Here is a 20,595-nt window from a genome sequence, read left to right as displayed (position 1 = left end):
TCAGATAAAATAATTATTGTGGGTGATTTTAACATCCATGTAGATGCTAAGAATGACAGCCTCAACATGGCATTTAATCTGTTATTAGACTCAATTGGCTTCTCTCAACATGTAAAAGAACCCACCCACCACTTTAATCACACTCTAGATCTTGTTTTTAACATATGGCATAGAAACTGAACATTTAACAGTGTTTCCTGAAAACCCTCTCCTGTCTGATCATTTCCTGATAACATTTACATTTACAATAATTGATTACACAGCAGTGGAGAGTAGACTTTATCACAGATGTCTTTCTGAAAGCGCTGTAACTATGTTTAAGAATGTAATCCACCCACTGTTATCATCTTCAATGACCTGTACCAACACAGAGCAGAGCAGCTATCTGAACGCTACCCCAACAGAGGTCAATTATCTTGTTAATAATAATTTTACCTCCTCACTACATATGACTCTGGATACTGTAGCTCCTGTGAAAACTAAGGTCTCAGATCAGAAGTACCTGACTCTGTGGTATAATTCTCAAACACGTAGCCTAAAGCAGATGACTCGTAAGCTGGAGAGGAAATGGCGTGTCACAAATTTAGAGGATCATCATAATTGGAGAAATATTTTGCTGATTTATAAGAAAGCCCCCCGCAAAGCCAGAACATCTTACTATTTGTCACTGATTGAAGACAATAAGAACAACCCCAGGTTTCTCTTCAGCACTGTAGCCAGGCTGACAAACAGTCAGAGCTCTTTTGAGCCAACCATCGTTAACTAGTAATGACTTCATGAACTTCTTCACAAATAAAATTCTTATCATTAGAGAAAAAAATTACCAATAATCATCCCACAGATGTAACATTATCTACAGCTACTTTTAGTACCGTTGATGTTAAGTTAGACTCTTTTTCTCCAATTGATCTTTCTGAGTTAACTTCTATAATTACTTCCTCCAATCCTCCGTGTCTTTTAGACCCCATTCCTACAAAACTGCTCAAAGAAGTCCTGCCATTAATTAATGCTTCAATCTTAAATATGATCAACCTATCTCTAATAATCGGCTATGTACCACAGGCCTTCAAGCTGGCTGTAGTTAAACCTTTACTCAAAAAGCCATCTCTAGACCCAGCAGTCTTAGCTAATTATAGGCCAATCTCCAACCTTCCTTTCATATCAAAAATCCTTGAAAGAGTAGTTGTCAAACAGCTAACAGATCATCTGCAGAGGAATGGCTTATTTGAAGAGTTTCAGTCAGGTTTCAGAGTTCATCACAGCACAGAAACCGCTTTAGCGAAGGTTACAAATGATCTTCTTATGGCCTCTGACAGTGGACTCATCTCTGTGCTTGTCCTGCTAGGCCTTAGTGCAGCGTTCGATACTGTTGACCATAATATCCTATTAGAGCGATTAGAGCATGCTGTAGATATTACAGGTACTGCACTCCAGTGGTTTGTATCATATCTGTCTAATAGACTACAATTTGTTCATGTAAATGGAGAGTCCTCTTCACCCACTAAGGTCAATTATGGAGTTCCACAGGGTTCAGTGCTAGGACCAATTCTGTTTACATTATACATGCTTCCCCTAGGCAGTATCATTAGAAGACATAGCATACATTTTCACTGCTATGCAGATGACACCCAGCTCTATCTGTCCATGAAGCCAGATAACACACACCAATTAGTTAAAGTGCAGGAATGTCTTAAAGACATAAAGACCTGGATGGCCGCTAACTTTCTGCTTCTTAATTCAGATCAAACTGAGGTTATTGTACTCGGCCCTGAAAATCTTAGAAATATGGTATCTAACCAGATTCTTACTCTGGATGGCATTACCTTGGCCTCCAGTTATACTGTGAGGAACCTTGGAGTCATTTTTGACCAAGACATGTCCTTCAATGCACATATTAAACAAATATGTAAGACTGCTTTCTTTCATTTGTGCAACATCTCTAAAGTTAGAAATATCCTGTCTCTTAGTGACGCTGAAAAACTAGTTCATGCATTTGTTACTTCCAGGCTGGACTACTGTAATTCATTATTATCAGAATGTCCTAAAAACTCCCTGAAAAGCCTTCAGCTAATCCAAAATGCTGCAGCAAGAGTACTGACAGGGACTAGAAAGAGAGCAGATTTCTCCTGTTTTGGCTTCCCTTCATTGGCTTCCTGTTAAATCCAGAATTAAATTCAAAATTCTACTCCTCACATACAAGGTCTTAAATAATCAGGCCCCATCTTATCTTAATGACCTTGTAGTACCATATCACCCTATTAGAGCACTTCGCTCTCACACTGCAGGCTTACTTGTTGTTCCTAGAGTATTTAAAAGTAGAATGGGAGGCAGAGCCTTCAGTTTTCAGGCCCCTTTTCTGTGGAACCAGCTTCCAGTTTGGATTCGGGAGACAGACACTATCTCTACTTTCAAGATTAGGCTTAAAACGTTCCTTTTAGCTGAAGCATATAGTTAGGGCTGGACCAGGTGACCCTGAATCCTCCCTTAGTTATGCTGCAATAGACGTAGGCAGCCGGGGATTCCCATGATGCATTGAGTTTTTCCTTTCCAGTCACCTTTCTCACTCAGTATGTGTTAATAGACCTCTCTGCATTGAATCATATCTGTTATTAACCTCTGTCTCTCTTCCACAGCATGTCTTTCATCCTGTTTTCCTTCTCTCACCCCAACCAGTCGCAACAGATGGCCGCCCCTCCCTGAGCCTGGTTCTGCCAGAGGTTTCTTCCTGTTAAAAGGGAGTTTTTCCTTCCCACTGTCGCCAAAGCGCTTGCTCATAGGTGGTCATATGATTGTTGGGTTTTTCTCTGTATCTATGAAGCGCCTTGAGGCGACTTTTTTTGTGATTTGGTGCTATATAAATAAAATTGAATTGAAATTGAATTGTACTTCTGTGACATTTACAGTTGCTTAGTTAATTAAGTGACTTAATTACTCACTTTTATTTACTAATTGAATTACTAAATGAAGCTGGAATTGTGCATTCTGCAGTTTTTAATAGTGTGTTATTAGTTTTTAAAGAAACAATATGCATTTTATACTATATTGTAAAAAGTATAAGGTAAGTTGAATTTAAAATATAATTAATAAAGTGTTGACTTTTTTCATCAATTCTTGTAGATACAGAGTCGAGACTGAGCCTGATGATCATACTGAATCAGATGACAGCGGCAGGAATCTCCAAGTTCAACTGCAGATTGCAGATGCAATTATATTAATGTAGATTAATATAAACTCTTCAAGGGTCAAAATCTGCACACACATCATTCTGCATAGTGAAGGTCAGACAATTTGTGCATTGATCTTGAGAAGTAAGACTCATTAATTAATAGTAATATAATTAGACAAATGTTGAAACTTTATATTTCGATACATTTTGTCAACAACAAAAGAAACCAAGCTGTGCAGGTACTGATAACTGAATCTAAAGACCTTCATTTTTGTCAAGATTTGCCTGATTTAACTGTTGTTACCCTTGCTTATAGCTCACCTTAATATGTATAAAAATGTGAAAAGTTTTTGATGTGTGTTAGAATGATTGTTTAATTGGCAAGGTTTGAACGAACAATTTTCAGAAGCCTCAAAATTCATCTGTTACTATTCCACGAATGATTGAAAGTTCACCTCCATTTCAACATTGAATACGACTTTGGACATAAGAACTAAAAGGTGCTGTCCACGCATGTGTCCGCTAAGCCCCAGAAGGGTATAACCTGGGTCAAATGTGTTATTGTGTCTGACACACCTACAATATGAGGACTCGCAGAGTGACGTCACTGAAAGTGTGTTTAAAGTGTGTTAAGTTCCAAAACTGGCCAGTAGGCGGCGAAACTGAAAGTGAGCAAAAACGCTAAACACACTTAAACACACTTTTTCATAAAATTGTGATGTTTCAGGACTTTCGAGATTTTTGGTTTGGGAGCATGTTGGGAGCCTCTAGAACACTTTAGAAGGCTCAGAAAAATGAGGACCTCAAAAATGTCCTCATTTTTCTGAGCGTCCTCATTTTGTGAGTGTGTTATCATAAAATTGTCCTAAGATGTCATGAAAACAAGTACACACACACACACACACACACACACACACACACACACACACACGTATGTATGTATGTATATACATACATATATATCTGCACACGTTCATACACATAGAAGGTGCATTATGCAGGAAGTGGTGACCGTGGATGTCCAGTGACTTGTGAAATCGGGATTGAGGAGTTATAGGTTATAGAGTCTAACTGCTGTTGGGATGAATGATCTGCAGTGAGGGTGTTTCAGTCTCTGACTAAAGGAGCTGATTAAGAGCAGATTAAAAACAACTCTTCACTCCCCGTCTTCTTGTTACAGGAACAGTCACAAATCTGTTTCATCTTCAAGTCTGATGAAGTTAAACAGTCTGAAGCTTTTTTGATTATTTTTGATTTTATGTGATCTATCTGGACTGACTGCAGCTGAGATCAGGGCTGGACTGGGACAAAAAATCGGCCCGGGCATTTTGACTAGAGACCGGCCCACCAGGTATTATAGGAAAAACCATAAAGCCTTTGAATGAAAACAAACGCTGTTGTCACAGTGATGTACACTGTCTTGTTGGTGTATATGTATCAATCTAATAAACTTAAACCTACACCATCCTCCCTGTCCTGGTACTCTAAACAGTACCTGAAAGTAGACTGCTTGGTCAAGTTAACCTCCTGAACTATCTACAACACATGGTGAAAACCTGAAATTAAGACAGAGAAGACTAGAGGTGAGACATGATCATTACTGATTACTGATGACAGATTTACATATATTTTCATAAACCATTCATTTACCACATCAATAAACAGCATGGCAGGGCACAATATTTTTTCTAACATGGCAAACTTTAAAAAGTGAAAGGAGACAGAAAGACAGGTGAGAAAGAATAAAACTTAATTAGAATAGAATAGAATTCAACTTTATTGTCATTGCACATGCACAGGTACAGGGCAACGAAATGCAGTTTGCATCCATCCAGAAGTGCTTTAGTGCTATAGATATATTACAATATATATTAGCAATAATATAGATATGTGAGTATATTACAGAAATGGGTCTATTATGGTATGTTATAATGTACACGGTATGAAGTATGTTGTGAATATTCTATAACTAAGTATGTACAGGCTGTAGTGAGTACAAGCTATGTACAGGCTCTGAACAGGATATAAATATGAAAAACTATACAGAATATGAAATAAATAACTTTACAGAAATCTGAGATATACAGCTATACAGAAATGGGAACTATGCAAGTTGTAAACAGTTGTAGGGTTAAAGATTATTGAATGTACAGAATGATTATTTACACAGAGCTATACAGTAGTGCAGTTAAGATAAGTGAGATATGTGGATAATTCCTACAGAGGCTATATAAAGTACTAGTGGTTGTGAGTGGTGGTTCACTCCATGTTATTATTGTGTGTTTGAGGGTACAGTTGTCCATTGTGGGTGTGTGTATGTTCAGTCCATGAGTTTAACGTGGGTCAGATGTCAGGAGGCAGAGTTCAGGAGTCTGACAGCTGTGGGGAAGAAGCTGTTCCGGTACCTGGTGGTCTTAGTCCGGAGGCTCCTGTGGCGCCTCCCAGAGGGCAGGAGGGTGAAGAGTCCATGTGATGGGTGACTGGGGTCTCTGATGATTTTCCCAGCCCTTTTCAGACACCGCTTCCTGTAGATGTCTTTTATGGCAGGAAGTGGTGCTCTGGCGATGCGCTGGGCAGTTTTCACGACCCTCTGCAACGCCTTCCGGTCCGAGGCAGAGCAGTTCCCGTACCAGACTGTTATACAGTTGGTCAGGATGCTCTCGATGGTGCAGCGATAGAAGTTAATTGACTTTTTGATGGCATTTTACACACAGTACTGGTACAGAATCTAAAAAATGTGGGAAAATGCTGGCATCATAAACAGTACTTAGCTACGTCTGAAGAAATTATGATGGGACCCTAAAAGAAATACTATACAAAAATGGATTTCTATACATTTTACATCAGATGAAAATGTTTTTTGTAAGATTCAGATAATTATTTGTTAAAAGCGAGACATTTTAAATGAGAATAAGAAAGAAAAGTATTTCTTTGTGCCCCCCTTTCAATGTTAATGTTAATAAGTTAATGTAACTGACTGTAAAAAGTCAGCATAACGAAAATAAACTCCACCTAAACTTGGTTATATCTGACCCAGATAGACTGCAGTCATAACTTCTTACCTGAAGTTCAGTTCACCGCCTCGGGTCTCTGCTGCTCCTGCCTTTCCGTTATCCACCTGCCAGCGTGTTGCATCTGCTGGCCTCCACCACTTGCTAATGTTACTGAATCTGTGGAAGCTCCGCAATAGCCACCACCAAACAACTGAGTTATTTTTACAAATCTCCCTTCATCTGGCCAATCCACCACCTTTCAGTGTTTATACCGTTATGGGAAAAAAAAAACATCGGCCCATAAAAACGAAAAATCACCATCGGCCCATAAGGCAAGATGGCCGGTATGCCCGATGCCCGATGGCCAGTCCAGCTATGCTCATCAGCTGTTTTTTCTTTTACTCTAAATTGAAACTGGCTGAGCAGCCACATTTCCCACATGGTCATATGAGTCTTCCCAGTTTCCCCAGAATGCACTGTTTTAATCTGCATTTCTTTCTATTCCTCACAGATGATATTGTGATAAAGATCTTGTCTCTAGATATTGACAGCTGCAGTAGGTGCTGTAAAATGTATTAATTTAGTAAAAGTGACATGTGTGTTTTAGCCTTGAAGATTTCATATGTTATGAAGTTATGAGGGAACAATGTGCCAGAGACAGACGTCACCAGAGTCAAGTTTGTTGGTTTTAAACAGACTAAGTGTTTTATTTACATTTTGCCTTCATAAACTATTTCTTCATGTTGTTTGAGCGATCAGACCTGCTGGAGTTATGATCAATGTTTTTTTAACTTTTCAATTTTAATATATATTTTGAACTTTCATTTTCTCCTATGTTTTTTGTATTGTGTAAAGGATTAACAAAAAAACCTATTTGTTTGTCAAATATCTGTATAGCTGGAGTGGGCAGGAACAAGCTATGGGGTGACAGAGGTGAAGGGCTTGCTGTTTTAAGTGGATCATTTTTCCATCCTGATGATCAGAAGAGTGTTTGAGGGTTTCAGAGACCCTTCAGAACAACAGTAAGTGTTAAAAAATGATGTTCTTCAGCCTTTTCTGTAATCTACATCAGTGGTCCCCAACCTTTTTTGTTGAAAGTATGGCAGATAAATACAACAAAATAAAATGATACGACCAAGACAAAAACTGGTATTTTGTAAATATAATACTAAACGCAAATTCACTGTGTAATTGTGTAACTTTATTAGCAGTATTCTCCTGAAATGCGCCAACAACACTGAGAGTAACATCCTCTTCTCTGCCCCTTAATGTTTTCTGGTCGCTATGGTAATGTGTAAATATTTCTTTCAAAAAAGACACAAAACTACAACACAAGAAAAGGCCCAGGGAAACCAAGTTAACGATAAAAAACTATGTTTATTGTGTTTATAGAGTTGTGAGCCTCAACTCATGCAACCCGGTACCAAACGACTCACGGACCGTGGCCCGGGGGGTGGGGACCGCTGATCTACATCACATCATATAAAATTAATTCAATGTGTTTTATCATCTGAAAAACCAAAACCTCTCAGACTTTATCTGACACACTATCAAGAAGAAAATGACCTCAATCACAAAGAGGAAATGTACTCAGTTACTCTCCTGTACTCTGAATACAGTCATGTGATTTCCAGGAAGTGCTGCAGCAGCTGCATGAACTGAAGTTTCATAGGAAAGTCCAAACAACCTCACTGGTTCTCCATAAAGAACAAAGATTTGCTCTCTGTGGCTCCAACACAACTTAAAGACAATCAAAGGTGGACAAAGTTCTCCAGATCAGCTGTGGTTTGATGGAGGCTACAGCTAAATGCTGCCTCCTCCATCATTCACCTCTTTTATTATGACACGTTTATGTGTAGTTATTACTTCCTCTTTCTTCAACACTTATGGGAAAGTCAAACAAGTAGCTCAAAGTTACTTCTCGTAATCAGTGACTTCATTTGAACCTTGAATTTAATCTTAGTTAGATTTATGAAACTCAGATTCTCAGATTAGACATACCAACTCCAAACAAAGTAGATTATCACAACCAGATAACAGAGAAATGTCTGCTTTGCTCTGATCAGTGTTGCTGTTTGTCGGTGTGTTTGGGTTTGTGTCTGCAGGTGAACTGTTAAAAACCAAACAGTGTTTGTTTCTGTTAAATAGAATCAGCCTGGTTTACAAGTTCATGTTTTTCCAATAAATCACAAATATCAATTTTTTGTTTCAAAAGTTTTTCCATCAGAAAGGTGTGGAGGTTTAACAGTTTATGTTTCAGTCTGACATCGTGGTCATGCTGTCTCATTAATGTCCACAAAGATAATTTAGAAGGTTTCTAACTATTAAAATAATTCACTTTTAATTTTATACAAATACATTGTTTTTCTTTTTATATGTGATTATAGTCCTTAACATGGACCATAAATTCATACAAAAATGCTTTATTATGAAAGACTAATGGTATAAAATGTATACATAATATATACAGGGTGGGCCATTTATATGGATGCACCGTAATAACATGGGAATGGTTGGTGATATTAAAGTCCTGTTTGTGGCACATTAGTATATGTGAGGGGGCAAACTCCTCTAGATGGGTGGTGACCATGGTGGCCATTTAGAAGTCGGCCATCTTGGATACAACTTTTGTTTGTTCAATAGGAAGAGGGCCATGTGACACATCAAACTTATTGGTAATGTATGAGCACTGAGTGATGGGATATGTAGCAATCAAACCATGCACTAAAACAAGCCTGTACAAATTGCAGGAAATTACCACAAGAACATGTCATAGGAGGACAGAATGGAAGGAGATGTAAAGTCCCAGGATGTAATGGTACTCCAAATGTCAAACAACAGAAATGTGATGTCCACCTCTGATTCATAAAGTTTCACACATTCAGACACACAAAAACACAGAGACAAACACGATCACACATACAGACCCTTGCATCGTGCATGATATTGCACACAACCTGTGCCCACCTGATCCCAAAGTATCCTTGGGCAAGATACTGAACTCAAGTTGCTCCTGAAGTGTTTCTCAGAGTGTGAATGTTAGATGGAAAACATGTATAAAAGGTGCTTGTGTGAATGAGGCATGTTGCATTAAGCGCTTTGATGCTCAAGTACAATATAAAAGTGCTCTATAAAAACAGTCAATTTACCATTTATTTAATGGTAATTAAATAAATAATTACCATTAAATAAATACATTTAATTTATTTTATTAAAAACTTCTATGAAAATCAACGTGATGTTTGTTTAAAAAAATTACAATTTTCAATCAATTAGTTGTTTCTTTCATAAAAGTTCTGAATTAGAAAAATGTGACATTTTGGGAGCCGCATTGCACATTTATTTATTGCAAATTTATTGATTCAAATATAAAGCAGGAGCTCCAAACTCCAAGAAACTACAGTGAAATATTTTTTTCTCTAAAAAACTTTAATTCATGCCAAAGAGGATTAAACTCTTTAAACTCTTTAGACTCTTTCAGTCTGTTAGACTGGCACAGCTAACCACAGGTATGAAGCTCTGAAATGACTTTACATCCAAAAGAGACGAGAACAAAACAACAGAAAAATAATGGAGCTCCAAGTTCAAATAGAGCTGATGAATGTGCTTAACATCAAAGAGGAAATCTGATATGATTCACAGACAGACACATGATTCTACTGCTGAACCAGTCTGACCAGGATACTGACACACAATCTTCCATCAATTCCATGAGCACAAAACAAGAACAGGACAGGAAATAAAAGGTGGGCTTAGAATAAAAGCAGACAGAAACAGTAACAGATGCATCTGTTGTTTGTCGTGAGCGACACTCTGACAGGCTGTAACTTGTGCTGGACAGTCTCCTGTCCCACATGGTGATACGCTGAATTATCAGAGCACAGATCAAACATCCAGAGCACCTCTGCTTGTTCCTGTTTCTACATCACAGACATGAACCTGCTGAAGTTTACTCACATTATTATACATCATACTGATCCTCACACACTGAACAGAAATCACGTTCTGTCTTCAGACTGTGACAGGTGGAGTGGGTTTCCAGCCCCCACCCGTGTGTACTTCAAGGACCTGAAAACATTTGTTGTATTTCAGGGTTTCATTAAGTTATTTGACAGAAAGATCAGCTGACTGTGAGGGCTCAGAGTCAGCTGTGACTTTGTATTTGTTTGTCAAATATGTGAACTCACAGCTGATAGGTGGAGGAATGTGGTTGCTAAGGTGACGCTGTGGGCGCTGATGTCACAGATCTGAGGTGTGTCTGTATAAAAACAGCTGATAAGGAAGCACAGCTCAGTTTGTTCTCTGGATGTTTAGTACAGAGGTCCATTTATTTTTATTTTATTTTATTGTACTTTTTCTTTTTGCTCTTTACATTTTTTAAATATTTTGAATATTTATTTTTTCCATCAAAATGATCAGGAAAGAATTTGAGGATTTTCCTCCAGAAAAAAAGTAAGTGTTTTAAAATGACATATTTGAGTATTTTGTACAAAGGTGGAGAAAGTTCTCTGTGGTTTTATGGAGGCTCCAGCTAAATGCTGCCTCCTCCATAGTACAATTTACATTTTATACAGTGACGTCATTTTGAAGTCCTTTGGCTGATGATGGTCTTTAGTATGTAGCTGATGATTGATGATGAGAGAGGTTATGTTTGTGTTGTTCTGCTGAGATCATTCAAGAACTGAACCTGTTAAACACTCAGACCTGCTTTAGATTTATTATTTCAATTATATTATTTAGATTTGAAAACAGCCTTTGAATAGCTGTAATAACCACTATGCGTGAAAGGGTTAATCTCACGTAGTGTTAACGTCATATTCTGTTGCTGACTGAAAAAACCAACAGACTCAGAGATTTAGAACAAAGTAGATCATCACAGGTAGATAACAGACAAATTTCAGCACTTTTCTTATGACGCACTTTATGGTCGTCCTACAGTCCAACCTACCAAACGTCACTTTAACGCGACTTCCCTAAGACACATCGGAAGTGTGGAATTTGAACGAGTGGCTGAAAGACAAAACTTTCAGCATTGTTTAAACCTTAAATTCAACCTCGTGCAGTCAAGTGTTAATCTTAAGGTCTATTATGCACTGAAAATACCAACAGACTCGGACTTTTAGAACAAACTAAGAGTCAGATCAGCAGAAACAAAAACACGGAAATGTTTCCTGTAACTGCGTCGCTCTGCTCGACTTTGCTGATTGTCGGTGTCTTCGTGTTTGTCTCTGCAGGTGAGGTTTATAAACCAAATGGTGTTTCCCTCTGAGATAAAGAGGAATACATGTTACCAATACTTTCCAAACTATTGGTTTCATTGTAATGTGTATATTTCATCCTCTTGGCTTTGGTCTCAGCAGGAATATATTAAGGTCTAAATCTAAATCTCTGTCAAAGAGAGAGTGAAAGATAGAAATAGATAATAAAATAAAACAGTGAAAAAGAGGGAGAGAACATAAAGAATTGCTCTTTGTAGGTGTTCTGGTTTTGCTTGACAGACCTTCATCAACAATAAGAGAAATATGTTTTTGTATATTAGCCTCAAAGTATTATGTTTGTAATGTATTGTACTGCAATGATAGCAAAAAATAATGTGTATGTGTACTTTTTTCCTCTTTCAGACAAGAAAACCATCACAGCTGAGTCTGGACAGAACATCACTCTGCCATGTCGAGCTACAAACAACAACATCTTAGCTGTAGAGTGGAGCAGAGCCAACCTGGGAGATGAATATGTGCTTTTGTACAGGGATGGTCGATTTGAACCAGACGATCAGCATCCATCTTTTAAGAACCGGGTGGATCTGCAGGACAGACAGATGAAGGATGGAGACGTGTCTCTGATTCTGAAGGATGTGACGATAAATGACACTGGAACATACGAGTGTCGTGTCGTCCTGAGAGTCAGACAACCGTTGAAGGTCATCAGCATCATCTACCTTCATGTTGTTCCTCCAGGTGAGTGAGTAGAGTTGAGTGTGTGTGTGATCAGAGGTGAAGCTGCTTCCTGGTTGTTGATGTTTGTTTCTAAAGATGTTGTTGATGAGACTTTGTAGAAAGCAGCTGGTCTGAGTGATGTGATCAGAGTGCAGTAGATAATGTCTGACAGCAGTTTGAAGAGGAAATGGATTCTGTTCTGTTCTTCACTCATCACCTACCTGACAGCTGACACCTCACACCTGTTTCTCACCTGCAGGAGGACCTGTTGGACTGATCGTCAGTCTGAGTGTTGCTGCTGTTGCTGTTGTGCTTGTTGCTGGTTTTCTGGTCTACAGAAAATGTAAACGACAGAACCGAGATTTTAACTAACATCCTGATGAACATCAGCAAGTTTGAAATGTCTTTGTAGACACAGAGATGACATAGAGACACAGAGGATGGACCTGTTGGACTGAAAGTTGGTCTGAGTGTTCCCATTGAGCTTATTGTTGCTGGATTATTGATCAACTGAAAACATAAACAACAACAGTGTCCGGATTCATACCAGCCCTTCTTGAAGTGCAGTAGAACTTAAATGTCTCAGAGCTTTTTACATAAGAATGCTGTTTAATGGCAGCTTGCATCATTATGGCAAAAAAGCAGAAGTGAATCTTACTGAAGAAAGTAAAACAATAGATTCCAAGTAGAAAAGCAAAAGAGCTGCTTCATTTCACAGGCAATGGTTAAATAATAACCGTCCCTCAAGTAAAAAGGAAAAAAAAAACAGACATTCAACAGAAGAAAAAAGGTAAAAGCACCAGGACCAGCAAATTTATCAACTGAAAATTGGAAACCAGAATTATTTAAAATTATATATTCTCAACCATCTGTGGGAGAGTCCCAGGAAATTAAAGTGATCCAAGAAGGATCAAGGACATTTTTAATCTGCAGGGTGAGAAGTTTATGGAATAAGAGAAAAGATACAGAATAATGAAAATGTGTTGACAAAATGTTATCGCCTACACTTTACTGTTAGCATTTCATGTTCTTTACATCTATTGTTATCAATTTACTGCTAACACTGAGCAAATATGGCTTCTGATCTATTGTAATATTGTACATTATTATTATTAGTAGTAGTTTTGGTTGATGTGTGGTTTCAAACACACACAGTTCTTCATCATTTGATTGTATGTTTGGTCTCAGGCAGCTAAATTAGTTTGTAGAGAAAAAATTATGTCAGATTTGTGTTTGTGACGTTAGCATGTTCTACTCTTTACATTTGTGTGGAACACACATTAGCTCATATTTTCAAACAAAAGTTAATAAATCATCACATTTGAAATATTTGGGAGTATTTCCAAACCAAACATTCTGTTATATGATATAAAACTGTTATATAACTATTCCGTGTATGTTTCTCTCGAATAGGCATGAGCAGCAACATATTCTGTTTCTGACTCAATTTGTTTGAAGGTAACTTTTATTTCCATTGATGTCAGCAATTTACTCTGTTCACAGTTTTCTTTCTGATCAGTATTCATGAGTTCTGTGAGAGCTCAGGTGTCGTCGTCCCCCCCCCCCCACTGCAAAACTCTTTATAAATTTACATTTCAGTAGAGGACAATCTTCTGGATGGTTGTTACTTCAGTTTAAATATTTGAAGAGCTGGTTACATTTTTTTTATTTATTTTAAGCTTTTCATAAAAGTTTGCTAATAAAGTTCTACTATAAAAAATAGTACTGTATTGTGGTCTTAATCAAGTCTTTGGTCATCTGTTTCTTCTGGCTGTTGAAGCAGATTTTCTCTGAGCAGAAATCAGCAAGAGTAAGACTCAAATAATCCTGACGCTGTCTCTGTCCTGGAGCAGATTGAGAGATCACAGTCAGATCTGAGTCTGTAACAAGGATGTTTCACTGTAAACGAATGAGTCCAACAGAGCAGGAACATGTCAGGAGTTTGTAAATTGGGTGGGCGTCAGACAAAGAACCACTCCGGCTATACCCGATGGTTTTCAACCACTGCAGGTAAAACACTTATAAAGGGTCCACCTCAGTGATTATAGCTCCTCCTGCAGCCTCCTCGCTCATCCATTTTTATGTCACAGACAAAGAAGGCAGAAAGTACTTAAAGCAGAAAACCTAGAGTTTGATCCTTTTTAAAAGTGCAAGTGTAAAATGCATTTAAATTACTTTATAACAAAACAACCGTTGTATCATTACAATATCTCAAGTCCAGTTAAAGGTTTCTTCTATAGAACATTTTAAGAAACTAAATCAACAATAAATATAAACCCAAAAAATAAAACACTAAATGAAGCTTTGATTACATAATAAAAGTCAGGACAGGAGTAAGGATAGTCATGTGACCTGTAGGCCGTTTCCTGATTAGTCTTAAAAATAAATTCTTCTTTTTCTTGATTACATGTGTGGTCACTTTTTTTTTAATCATTTCTTGTTATTTTTGTGCCATCCTAAATTGTGCCACAAGGGGGCACCTCCTACCTATTGATCTCACACTACCTGTCAGTGATTCCACCTCATTTGTTTTTTTGTTGTTGTGATCAAATATAACTGTTGGCAGCTCTCTTTTCAGGGGCCTGTTACATAATAATAAGTAGAAAAATAATTCACTTCAGTTAATCTCAGTATGTTTGTGTATTTGTATATAACGGAACCCAAAGATGCTCTCTCTCTTCCCCTTATTTATTCTTATTCTCCTCTGCTTTATAACACTGACTTTAGTAGCGTGTGGTTGGAGTTTACTGTTTTAGCTCATATCCCCGTCTCTCACTGAAGGTGATGTATGTTCATGTTTAAGAGGTCTTTTTTTTGCTTTGATTCAAAGGGGTTTGTCAGACAGCTTTTCAGAGAAGAGAGACATGTTTTGAGAGCATCATAAATTTAGCCCTTTATGTACGCTCTTCTTTTACTGTTTTTTGTTTGTATAGAAAGTTTTTGATGTTTAATGTTTTGATTCAAAGTGTTTTATCAACAAAAAACTTTCTCACTTGCATGTTGTGTCTTTTTAAGGGTATAGATAAGTCACGTTGTTACACACCGGCCCGAAGCCGGGGTGCAACACAACAAAAAGATAAACCCGATACATAATAACGACAAAAAAAAAAAAAACACACCACGGCAGAATGACGAGAGTTGGTTAATTTATTTACTGAACAGGTAGCGAGCTTCAGGGTGGGCGATGCCAAAACAACAAACAAAACCCACTAGAAAGAAAAACAGAGCTAACTTACCACCCACGATCCCAAAACAAAATACAATTCTCTAACCTGTCTCCCTACCCGAAACAGGAGAAAAGAGGGGAATAAAAGAAAACGGCTTCCCACCCCTACAGCTACCAAGCCCAGGTACAACCCTTTTTCAACATTAATATTGCAGCCCCGTGCAGTCACACACCACGACGGTCCCCAGTCACACAGCTCACGGGGAACCAGGAAGTCTCCCCGCCGACCCAGTCCAACCCCTTTTGTAGCTGGCCTCTTTCCTTCCTCCACCAATGGGTGGCCTCCACCTGGAAACAAGCAACACTAAATACAAATACAAACAATAACAACACCGTACCGCAAATAATGACCCTGGGTCATAACAACGTAAAAAAGGGGAAAAAGTGCTCAGAGGAAGAGGGCGGGCTTTACTTGGTGTCAGTGACAGAAATGAAAAGAAGCTCAAATGAGTGAGAAGGACGATGAAGGAAACATCTGTGCTGTGTCTGCTCTGTAAGTAGAATCTCTGTGTTTGTTTGAATTCTTGTACTTTGACTGTCTGCTCTCCTGATAACTGATGATGGAGGAGAAGACATGAAAAACAAATCAGGCTGAATTCAAGTTCAAACACCACGAGGACCAACTGCAGGTCTGAACTGACTCTTTATCTTTGCTCAGGAGTCGAGGAAACACAGCAGGCAGTGAAAAGATCAAATCATTCACTCATTATATCAACACAGCTGCACAGTGGACACATGAATTTAGTATATATACTTAACAGGGCTGTAGTCTATTGAATAATAGTTTAAAAACAACACGAGCTATTTAGCTCACAGAGGTACACTGGTAGTTCTGTTTGTGTGGAGTTGTTCTTTATGTTCACCTCAAACAAACCTGAGTGTCATTTCTCTTTAGTTCTGATCTCACTGCTGAGCTGCACAACAAACCAAGGTCAGTAACCTTCTTCTGTCACAGTTTAAACCTGAGAAATGCTCACTGATATGACCTGATTGGGTTCATGTTTTAATTTGATGTAAACCTGATGATGATTCACCAATTGTTTGGTCAAAAGTTTAACAGATCATCAGTTTTTCATTTTAACCCTCACAGCTCGTCTGACTGTGAGTCCCAGCAGCTCTCAGTTCTTTAAGGAAGTCTTTGTGTCTCTGAGCTGTGAGGAGGACGACAGCTCTGCTGGATGGACTCTGAGAAGAAACACAAGCAGACAACAGAGGACTCAGTGTGGAGATGTGTGGGGAAGAGGGACTGGTTCTTCATGTAATATTAGTACACTATTCACTCAGGACAGTGGAGTTTACTGGTGTGAGTCCAGAGAGGGTCCCATCAGTAACATGGTTAACCTGACAGTCACTGGTAAGCTGAGTGTGTGGAGTTAGTGTTGATGAAGCTGTGTGTAAATGGATGAAATGCTGTAGTTTGTCTCTGTGTTGAGGTGGATCAGTGATCCTGCAGAGTCCTGTCCTCCCTGTGATGGAGGGAGATGACGTCACTCTGCTCTGTAAAACAAAGACCACTCCCTCCAACCTCCCAGCTGCTTTCTATAAAGATGGCTCCCTCATCAGGAAGCAGCCTACAGGTCACATGACCATCCAGCATGTTTCCAGGTCTGATGAAGGCCTCTACAAGTGTGACATCAGCGGTCATGGAGAGTCTCCATCCAGCTGGATCACTGTCACAGGTGACACACTCACCTGTCTGTGTTTCTGCAGCTTTCAACATTCACAATGTGACGACAACTTAATGACTGTGTTTGCTTTATTTTAGACAAACACACCACCACACCTCCACCTACATCCACACCTCCTACTGGTTCCACCTCCATCGCTGTTCCTCCATCACTCTCTCCTCTTGATCTCTCTGTGCTTTCATTTGTTGGATCAGTCTGTGTTGTGGTTCTACTGGTGTTACTGGTTCTGCTGGTGAGACGATGTGTTCACAGGAAACCTGAAGGTGAGACTCAGACTTCCTGATCTTTCATGTCTGAGTTTGTTTAGTAGAATAAAGTTCACATTCATTATGATCATTAAACAAAACAAATAAGAAAGGTCAGGATAGGTTAATTAAAGAATCTAAATCGCCCATAGTTGTGAATGCGTGAGTGAGAATGGTTTTCTGTCTCTGTGTGTTGGCCCTGCGCCTGACTGGCGACCTATCCAGGGTGTATCCTGCCTCTCACCCTAAGACAGCTGGGATAGGCTCCAGCGCCCCCCGCGACCCTGAAAAGAATAAGCAGAGGCAAATGGATTTATTAATTTATTAATTTATTAATTTAAAAAACCAAACAAACCAAACAGTAAAACCCAAGAATCATATGACCTGCTTTGGTGAAAGTGGGAAGGAAAATCTGCCTTTTATCAGGAAGGAACCTCCAGCAGAATCAGGCTCAGGGAGGGGCAGCCATCTGCTGTGATTGGTTGGGGTGAGGGGAGGCAGACAGACAGAGGCACGCTGTGGAAGAGAGGTAGAGATGTATAAGGGCTAATATTTAAATGCAGAGAGGAATAAAAGCACATAGTGAGTGAAAAAGGTGACTGACAAAGAAACACTCGTGCATCGTTGGAATCTTGCTTTTCGGCACCACTTTGAGACAAACAGGGAAAAAAAGCTCACATATTAATTTTAATATGCACACTGATGTAATCTGGTCAAAAATAACTAGAGGGTTTCTAAGTGTTCCTGAAGTTGTATAGTTTTAATGTTTTATTTGGGAATAGAATGGTGTGTATGTGTGAGTTTGGTGATGGAGTATTTATTATGGATTAATTATGAATTTTTTATGAATTATTATGTCTACTTTTTATGTTTTATGGACAACAGATGGAAATTAGCCCTTGGCTATAATCTGGTATGTTTACATTCATGTAAGTTTTTTTTTACATGTATGTTCATTAACATGCACTGTCCTAAATAAAATAAAGAGTAATAAAGAGTAAGGCCAAGGTAATGATATCAGTACATATCTGGTTAGATACCACATGTCTGAGATTTATTGTGGGTCGAATCTCTGTTTAGAGATGTAATTCACATTATTTGGATCATTTCAGCAGATCAAGAAGAAAGTGAAGAAGACGACCTCATCACTTATGTCATCATTGAGATATCAGTTCATCAAGAACAATCTGACAAAGAAAGACGAGGTAGTATTTTTATTTTTTTTCTTTATGGTGGGCTGTGGGTCACAGGTCTGTTTTTAATATTCTTAGTAAGTATATAAATAATCTTTTCCTAAAGAAGTATTGCAAACCAATAAAAATGATTAAAAAACATGTAAACAGAGCGACATTACAATTTTATCTAAATGAAAATCTTCAACAAATATAATTGCTAATAATAGTGTATACTTTATTGATCCCCTCTCTCTGTGTTTGACCCATTCACTCAGTGAAGCAGTGGGCAGCCACACTGGGGAGCACTGTGTAGGGACGGCACCTAGCTCAGGGGTACCTCAGGGTAACCGTTCAGTGGACTCGAACCACCAACTTTCCAATAATGGGGCGACCACTCTACCTACTGAGCTATCCCTGCCCCAAAAAGAGCTAATCGGCAGCTGAAACAGGAACACATATTTAATAGAAAGATGTGAGATATATTGCATTTATTTTATTGTGTCAAATATGAACTCCCTAATGTTCATAGCCAGGGATCCGTCTGCCAGGGCCTCCGCTCCTGGCCACTGCCAAGCACACAATGTTTCCTGACCTCTACAGTGCCTTGTGCGGGTGGTGGTGGTGGGCATACAAAAGGGTTGACTGATGTCCCTTTTTTGGGCTATGCCCAGCCAGGCCCAATGGACCTCTGCTCAAAGGAGTTTTTGAATTGCTCTTTATCTGATCCCAGGACCAATTTAGCAGATCCTACTAATCACACACAACGTGCTCTGTTTACGGAAGTAAAAATGGCAGCTACAGAGTTAGTAGGTGTTGTTGCAGCAATATATCAATTTCTGCAGAGTCATAACCGACAGAATTTTGACAAATTAACTAGAGAGAAAACTCAGTTTCAGTCCATTGACTCGCTCCGTCTCCAGTTTCTGCCCCATGCTTTCTAGTTTGTCTTTTCTGGCACTGATAATTGGTAGGTACAAAAGTGACCTAGGTCGGATTTGAAAATATCGAATTTGTGCTGTTCAAACTGTCATAACATGATTGGATATGGGTCGCATAGGGTCAAAAAAGTTAGATTTGATGCACTTTCGCATTTAGTGTGAACGTAGCCTTAGAATCGAATCCCTGCTTTTTGCAGATGATGTGGTTCTGTTTGCTTAATCAGGTGAGTTTTCTCCGAGGAGTGCCTCGCCTCTCCCTTAGAGATAGCGTGAGAAGTTCAGCCATCCCAGAGAGGCTCAGAGTAGAGCCACCGCTCCTCCCCATTAAAAGGATCCAGTTGCGGTGGTTCGGATATCTGACAAGGATGCCTCTTGGATGAGGTGTCCCACTGGGAGTACGCCCAGGGGCAGACCCAGGACATGCTTTAGAGATAATATTCCTCAGCAGTCTTTGGGAATGATGGTGTTTCCCTGGACAAACTGGAGGATGTGGCCAAGGAGGTGGAGTTCTGGGCTTCTCTTCTTAGGGTGCTTCCCCTACAGATAAGCAGAAATAAATGTAACAGATCAGCAATTTTCTTTAGCGAGTCTTTGATTTTAACTAATGACTCAGCCTCAGGTCCAGATGGCAGGTATGTTGTGACACTCAGAACATTATCAGTGTTGTAATTGAGCAGTAGGACCTTAGAGCAGCTCTGATTAGTCTGACATGTATCTGCTGTCTGGTTTTTGGCCCACGTCAATTTATTGCCATATTTGCACATGGAAAATCCGTAAATGGCCTGTATTTGTATAGCGCTTTACTTAGTGTTTTACTTCGTCCCTATGGGCCCCAAAGTGCTTTACACTACATTCAGTCATCCACCCATTCACACACACGTTCACACACCGGTGATGGCAAGCTACATTGTAACCACAGCTGCTCTGGGGCGCACTGACAGAGGCGAGGCTGCCGAACACTGGCGCCTCTGACCACCACCAGTAGGCAACGGGTGAAGTGTCTTGCCCAAGGACACAACGACCGAGACTGTCAGTTGTTGGTTGTCGGTGGATATAAAGAAAACGACTGAATTGACAAGATGTTGTTTAATATAATAAACACTTTTTACCGTTTCAAAGTTCGGCAAACTGTAAAACCAACTTCCTGTTGTTGATTACAGTTCATCCATCACACATAAACGTTCTCACCACAGTTTTTACTGGTTTGTCTAACAATAGTGTTCATGTT

General features: G+C 39.1%; 2 protein-coding genes across 2 annotated transcripts; both read left to right on the top strand.

The window, feature by feature from the left end:
* The first annotated feature begins 11,323 nt into the window (after positions 1 to 11,323).
* On the top strand, positions 11,324 to 13,638 carry LOC147334124 (coxsackievirus and adenovirus receptor homolog). Its single transcript, XM_086285876.1, has 3 exons — positions 11,324 to 11,393; positions 11,781 to 12,116; positions 12,355 to 13,638. Exons 1-3 carry the CDS (start codon positions 11,324 to 11,326, stop codon positions 12,465 to 12,467), a joined length of 519 nt encoding a protein of 172 aa, XP_086142002.1. The 3' UTR covers positions 12,468 to 13,638.
* Positions 13,639 to 15,758: 2,120 nt separating this feature from the next.
* Positions 15,759 to 17,292, top strand: LOC147334123 (Fc receptor-like protein 5). Its single transcript, XM_086286697.1, has 5 exons — positions 15,759 to 15,814; positions 16,217 to 16,252; positions 16,412 to 16,675; positions 16,755 to 17,000; positions 17,087 to 17,292. Exons 1-5 carry the CDS (start codon positions 15,784 to 15,786, stop codon positions 17,290 to 17,292), a joined length of 783 nt encoding a protein of 260 aa, XP_086142823.1. The 5' UTR covers positions 15,759 to 15,783.
* The last annotated feature ends 3,303 nt before the right edge of the window (positions 17,293 to 20,595 follow it).

The sequence above is a fragment of the Aulonocara sp. 'chitande type north' Nkhata Bay genome, linkage group LG3, assembly GCF_057382095.1.
Source record: "Aulonocara sp. 'chitande type north' Nkhata Bay isolate Kocher_YH1m ecotype deep benthic linkage group LG3, A_spYH_male_GT1.1, whole genome shotgun sequence".
Lineage (NCBI taxonomy): Eukaryota > Metazoa > Chordata > Actinopteri > Cichliformes > Cichlidae > Aulonocara > Aulonocara sp. 'chitande type north' Nkhata Bay.
This window is presented reverse-complemented; position numbering and strand designations above follow the sequence as displayed.

Bases quoted from the DNA above. Each gene is read 5' to 3' on its own strand.
- LOC147334124 (XM_086285876.1), top strand. From the start codon at position 11,324: ATGTTTCCTGTAACTGCGTCGCTCTGCTCGACTTTGCTGATTGTCGGT. The intron at 11,394-11,780 runs GTGAGGTTTATA...TTCCTCTTTCAG, and splicing joins CTTCGTGTTTGTCTCTGCAG to ACAAGAAAACCATCACAGCT. The intron at 12,117-12,354 runs GTGAGTGAGTAG...TCTCACCTGCAG, and splicing joins CCTTCATGTTGTTCCTCCAG to GAGGACCTGTTGGACTGATC.
- LOC147334123 (XM_086286697.1), top strand. From the start codon at position 15,784: ATGAAGGAAACATCTGTGCTGTGTCTGCTCT. The intron at 16,253-16,411 runs GTCAGTAACCTT...TAACCCTCACAG, and splicing joins GAGCTGCACAACAAACCAAG to CTCGTCTGACTGTGAGTCCC. The intron at 17,001-17,086 runs GTGACACACTCA...GCTTTATTTTAG, and splicing joins CAGCTGGATCACTGTCACAG to ACAAACACACCACCACACCT.